Below are 6,783 nucleotides of genomic sequence, written 5' to 3'. Positions count from 1 at the left end.
GTTTTATAAAATTATCAAGCTCTATCCAGACCCTCATACAAAGCTTTTTCATCCTTGGATCACTAGCTTGGTTAGGTATGTGCTCGCATAGAGAATTCCAACATTCCCATACTACTGTAACTTGTTTGTTTTCATAGTTTGACAAGAACCACTTATCTTTGGCTCCTCTCATTGACACATCTACCAGAACATCAGCAATGGTACCTAATTTCTTGTCATCCTTTTCAAGTTGCACATGTCCACCATGAAAGCCCATGCTAGAGAGTAAAATCTCACATTGCTCTAAACATGCATCAGATAGCTTTGATGGCAAAATGGAATGAGCATAGTCAAGATTAAGCTTTAATAGCTTATCCAGTATTCTAATTTCTACATGTAAACTACAAATGTGAACTCTCTCTTGGGATCCCAATTAGGATCCTCAGACACACAATGCATGGTTCATCCTTGAATTTGGCTATTTTTGTTGACTTTCCCTTGTTCCTAGTCTTTGATTTTCCTTTAGCCTTGGTCTAATCTTTATCACCAGTTACTTGCTTTGTCTTGTCCCTGGATGGAGGCTTTGTATAATCCTCCATTGTAGGGTTGTACCAATCCGGACTTTTCATTCCTGCCATTCAATAGAGACATGGGTTTTCACATATAGGACCACCACACACTTCATACATGCACTTCAATGCTTTCAAGTTGACACTCATGTGCCATGAGAGTATCATGACTGTCATCTGGTACTGCACAGCTGCCCCTAAGTACCATAGTTCCATCTCTCTGACTGTGCGCTATATAATGGCTGGTCTTCCTTACCTTGGGCATAATTTAAAGCTTTGTTCATCAGTCCTATACTGATTCTTTCCATTTTTTGATATTTGAGAATTTGTGTCTCATCAAGCTTGATAACCAAAATAAGATTACCCTCACAATCCTATATTGTATACTGATAGAACTTCACCATGGCTGATTGGACCCTTCTAACATATGCAAATATGTTATTATATATGCCGTAGTTCAATATTGATTTCTTTTTTTTTTTTTGCTTCTCTACAGTCATTAAAACGTCAATGTGTTTGTATTCACCTATAATAGCCAAATTTTGTTAGTGTCGTGCCATGGCTATGATATGTGGTCGGGGTAAGGTGAACACACAAAGACGATGAGGTTTCATACCTTGGATTAGTAGCTTTGATATGGATCTGTATCCCTTTCTACTTATTGAAACAGCCTCCACCACCTCATCAGGCTTGACCAAGTCATGAAAGTCATTGCAAACTTCCTTGACTACCTTCCTTCGAAGCCCTACACACTGCGAGAGCTTCAGCATTTCAATCATGTTATTATTTTTTATAGAATATCTGATCATAGAAATTATATCTAGAGGATTATCCAAGCAGAAACCTCCCACACTTTTCATGTAACTTCGAGCAAGCCTCATCCATTTCTTCTTAGCACCGCCATGTACGGCTAGGCATGTAACACTTTTAAACTGTCTAGATCTTACTCTTAACCCAAAAGGAATGCTTTTTAGTTGAGTTTTTTAGAGTGCATGTTCCTCCAATTTTTTGTTAGTTTGTGTAAGCGTTGTTACCTCTTTCTTAGATGACTGAAGTAGCCTTTCCAACTCATTTACACGTTGAGTTCGTGAGATCATGATATCTTCTAATCCATTAATAGATTGCTTGTACACACCAAGCATAGTTTGCTTGAAAATATAGCTTCATTATTCAATCTTGAGCAATATCCAAATAAATCTTCTCTACCATTCCCAATGAATCGAACAAGATCATACAAGGTGCTAAATGATGAAGGCTTACCAATTGATGGATCAAGCGGATATAGACCTCCTTAAACCCACAAATCTACATGCTTCTTTCCTTCTGCACATAGCCTTTGAGCTTCAGCCTCATCATGTAGAGCTTTGTGATAAATATTTCTCCAAGTGCAATATTCTTTGTCGAGTACTACGTGATATAGTATCTTTTCTTTAAGTGTAGATCAACTTTTGGAGTCGTCACATAGCAATAAAAATGATCCAAAGAGAAAGCAAGAGATGACAAGAAGAGAAAAAAGAAAAGAGAGGAAAAAACTTCCATCATGCTCTATAGAAGAGAGAATGTTATGTATTCAAATATTTAAAATTAACTTATTTTAAAAAACGTGTACTAAAGTAAATAAGAGGACCGCCAAAAGGATAGATGAATTAAAGACTATAAATACGTGATAGATGGCATATTAAAGACACTCTCCTCTAAATATAGGTAAAAGAGACGCATTTAATATAACTATTTATCTCTACTATTTTAGTTAAATCACTTTAATTAAGAAAGTTAATCCAATCCTTACACGACCCTTTTTTTAATGTTTTTAGCCCTAATGATGAGAGGCATTCAGAGCAATTCTTTCACAATATACTAGGTGATCCTCAAATCTATTGTTGTGTTGGTGTGTACTCTAGTGTGGCGCGAATCTCCAAGACTTATATCTATCAAGAAGAGTGTTGTCATACTTACTATCATTCCTTCTTGTTGATTGCCATACTTGCTAGTTAGATATTAAATTTTGTTATTTATTCATATATACTATTCCTATATATTGTTATGTATTCATTCTGATAGTTACTCATATATAATATTCTTGTAATCTAATTTCACTCTATGTTTACACATCATAAATTCTTGTTCTATGTTAAGGGCTACCATACTGGAGCCCTTCCTCTCCTCAAACTAGAAGGGAAATCCTATTTATTAGCCTCAAGACTTGCTCCCATTGATCCTTGATCCAAAGACCAAAAATAAAAATGAATGGTAATTGCAAATCTGCACAAGGTACCCTTAGCACGTGCCAAATAAGCTACAATGTCATCCACAAACTCCAAGTCAATGAACTCCTCTAGGCTATAAGCAAGCACAATTATTGTAACTTGTGTGAAGAAGCAAGGGTGGGGACAATAGCCCAACGGTAGAGCTCAGAGCTCTACCCGGTGAAACGCGGGTTTGAATCAGGCTCACCCCTCCACCCACCCAACGGTAGAGCTTAGAACTCTAAGCAAATCAAGCGAGACAGAAAGATACAATATCCTTGCACCCCCTGTATGAGCAACTAGATGTGGGTGATAGGGTAGAGAGTTTTCTAGAGGCCTTGACCATTGGAAAGGTGAAAATAAATCAAGGTTGCTCCAATCCTATATGAAACCTCTGGTTGTAACGATGAGGAGAGCATGGAATGTAAAGTTAAAGACATAAATCAAGCAAGTATTGTTTAGTCCTATTTTTAACAATAATAATAATTAAAAATCAAAATTCTCATTTTGTTCTCTTTTACCATGTCAGAAACCCAACATCACTTGCATCACTAATAAGGAGTGGACACAATGTTCTTGCATGGCAATTGACATCATAGGTGAAACCCAAAGTGCAAGAATGTAGAGCCCAAAAAAGTGGAAAAAAACTGCCTATGACTCAATTATATATGAAGTTAGATTTTGTCTTAACTTCATAGCTAAACACTTGATATTTTTCAGGCACTTGCAGAGCCCGGAAGCTCACAAGGTTGGCTTGACCTTCCCTTTGAAGTGCTCTGGATTAATTCTAACATTCCATAACTCTAGAAGTGCCCCAATGAAAAACCCACTTGTGCAGAAGTTACTGAATTACACAAGAGCAAACTTGCAATGGATCCATTTCCTCATCTTCTAGATCACCTGTATCACTATAAACACAAATACAAAATTAGAAACACCTTCCACCCTTTGTAAACAACACTCTCTATATACTAGCATTCCATGCCCTATAACCCTTGAACCATCAGAACTCATAGAATGTGAGACAGTAAGCACTGCAGCACTGCCAGTAAGCAACTAGCTAAAAAACAATGGGAGCATTGCCCAAGCAAATGAAAGTAAAAAGGTGACATGCATTGTTGGACAGTGCTTCACAGCGAGAGCTTGAGGGGTGCAACCCCAGACACACTGTCCAAGGGTTGACTTATTCCCAAACAGTAGTTAGTTATCTTACTATATGCCATATGGCCATCAGACATGATTGTCTCAATACCGGCCAGCTCCATCGCAGCATCTCTTTATCAAAAGTTAACCAGAGCTCCAAGTGGCCAAGGCATAGATTGAGGCGGCAGTAACCGCAAAAGCTTTCATAATAATGCTGTCCTTGCTTCAAGTGAGGCCACTTTTTTGCATTGCAAGTAAGTAAATTGAATAGAGGCGCGTTGCACCTCTCATAGGCTACTGGATGACCATGATGTTCCAATACACCTCCAAGACAAGGGAAACCTGTTTGGTGGCAAGCTTTAAAGCTGCATGCTGCCATCCTACTTTTGATGTAGAAAATGGGTCTTATGACCTCGCTTGGGACAGAAGCAAGCTAACCACTAGGGCAATAGCCCTCTGACAAAAAAACGGGAACTTCAAAATACACATATAAGTCGCAAGTCTTCCTACTGACATACCAGAAAGTGAGCTTCATCCAGTGCTTGTTTCTGTTGCACAGACATCAGCGGTTTCCATTTCCACTTCATGCAACTATGATTCCCATGCAATCTTAGAGCATAGACAATGTTGCTGGGGTGCTTGTTCGAGCTTGATTATGTGTTCAACCAATTCCACCAGCATAGGCATCATACCTTGCCGCCATCTATAATTTGAAGGTACCTCTATAACCAGATATTTGAAGGTATTTCAGCACCTTTGCAGCTGATTTTGAAAAACATGACTACAATGGGAAGGGGTCCTTTTGAGGTTTTTACAGCATAAGTTTGATGTGCATATAAAACTGTTCTAGAACAGCCATTAATTTTTGGGCACCTCGAGAGAGGGAGTCATGAAAATTCTCTCTCTCTCTCTCTCTCTCTCTCTCTCTCTCTCACACACACACACATACACATGCACGCACATGCACATGGACGTGGGGATCATAAAATCAAATCACATTCTGCACAAGATGGTCTTGTAATTTCAAAGATATTGTTTGGTCCTTGAAATGGCACGTCTTTTACATCATATAGCATACATGAAAGACAAAATTGTGAAATTGAATAAAAATGAGGGGAAAAGTTGAGAGAGGAGAAACATGGGGTGGATCATCATTTGGAAGAGATTGCAAGAAATTTTGGGAATAATCAAAACTTGGAAGGAAAACATTGGCTAGGAGATATTAAGAGGAGATTAGGAAATGGGGAATGGAAACAGTAACTCGAAAGAAACAGCAATTCTGCATTTTTGGCTATGAAACTGATGCCATCTGCAAGGTCAGAAGACACACAGAGGCAAGCTCTTAAATGGATGATTAATAACGACACTTCCTCACTAACCCTCCAAAGACCCAGTTGGGCATCAAGAATTTCTCCAGAGGCAGTGTTTGAATATTTGGGAAAGGAAAAACTGATCCAAGTACCACCACTACACATCATACATAAACCCGCCACACAAGCTCTGAAGAACCGCCCCACCATAGTACAATCTGAGCGGTCGCTGACATCCAACTAGGCTTTCATCGTTTGAGATGTTAGGCATGGCTGATTTGAGTCAAAAGTGTGCTCCATTGGATTGAGCAGCTTACCTTTTTTTAGAATGCCCACTTGTTGCTACATTCGCACACACCTAGGTCCCTCACATTATTAAGGATGTGTTGACATCCACACATTTCTTTCACAAAAGGGGAATACTATTTGCCATTGCTGCCTTTATAAAGGAAGTGTCGCATCACTGGGAAGTATTCACAGGACAGACATCAACACATAGCAAGACACTAAGGTTTTCTTTCATTTACCAATTTTGTATGGATGTGAATTTGCATGATTGGGTCTCCTAGGCCGTACACGACCTCAGAAGATGACTCTCTCTCTCTCTCTCTCTCTCAAAAATGCCATGCACGGGAGATAATTGAGATACCTGGGTTCAAATTCTCTCAAGTCAGCAAGCTCCTTGCCAAGCTTGTCTATCCACTGTACAGATCTCCTCCGGCTGACCTCGCCCCCGCCACCAACATCCGGGCCAGTCTGTGGGTCCAGCACTCCTGCAAACCTGTGTTGTTTGAGGCTGCTCTTGAGGGCAATCCCAACTTCTAGGATGGTAGTACACCCCTTGAAAGAATCAACAGAATCCTCCTTCACAAATGCAGCACGAGGGATTGTTGGTGGGGTTAGCATGGTGTTGGAGAAGGCCATGATAACATGCCCCACACGGGACCAAAAGGCGTTGCAAATGGGATCTAAACAGCTCAACAAAGCTTTTTTGAAGCATAAACAGATGATTAACAAGCGGTCTCAAACGGGAAAACAAGCCTTAACAAGGACCCACTACGTAAAACAGCAAAACAAGGCTTCCTGAAAGCCACAAGAGAGGGTTAACAAGGATTAAGTAAGGACCCAAAACAGCAAAACAAGGCTTCTTCTCAGCCAAAAGAGAGAATTAACAAGGATAAGGACCCAAAACAGCAAAACAAGGCTTCTTTGAAGCAAAGACAGATGATTAACAAGGACCCAAGATGGACCCAAAACCCATCTAGATCTGTGGCAAGCTCTGTGTTACTGTTAAGCATTCCACTAATCATGTCTTAATTTGGGCCCTCTTTCCTTGCGATTCGCAACCCATAATAGTGCTTTGTCAGGGGTAGTAATTCCCTGGTCAGGTCGGTTACAGGTAACACATCACCGACAGTGAATTGTTGTAGCAGGTAAACCATCACCGCAGTGACGCACTTTGCTGTGGCAGCAGGTGGGTCTTCTTCTTTTAGCATTCCCATGCAAACCCACTTCTGAAATTTGAAAGAGAGTTGA

The 6,783-nt window shown here is 39.9% G+C and overlaps 1 protein-coding gene across 2 annotated transcripts; it reads right to left on the bottom strand.

Moving 5' to 3' along the window:
• Window positions 1-3,320: 3,320 nt before the first annotated feature.
• On the bottom strand, window positions 3,321-6,490 carry LOC147608420 (uncharacterized). 2 transcript variants are annotated; one of them, XM_086789268.1, is made up of 2 exons: window positions 5,897-6,490; window positions 3,321-3,702 (listed from the first exon to the last, which is right to left on the bottom strand). In XM_086789268.1, the coding sequence occupies exons 1-2, from the start codon at window positions 6,169-6,171 to the stop codon at window positions 3,636-3,638; spliced, it is 342 nt and encodes a 113-aa protein (XP_086645394.1). In that variant the 5' UTR covers window positions 6,172-6,490; the 3' UTR covers window positions 3,321-3,635. The 2 variants fall into 2 exon arrangements, with proteins under 2 accessions (XP_086645394.1, XP_086645395.1); XM_086789269.1 differs by having other exon boundaries at window positions 3,321-3,694.
• Window positions 6,491-6,783: the final 293 nt, after the last annotated feature.

Source organism: Cibotium barometz, chromosome 53 (genome assembly GCF_041138505.1).
Source record: "Cibotium barometz isolate CiBa-2024 chromosome 53, ASM4113850v1, whole genome shotgun sequence".
In the NCBI taxonomy this organism is placed as follows: domain Eukaryota; kingdom Viridiplantae; phylum Streptophyta; class Polypodiopsida; order Cyatheales; family Cibotiaceae; genus Cibotium; species Cibotium barometz.
This window is presented reverse-complemented; position numbering and strand designations above follow the sequence as displayed.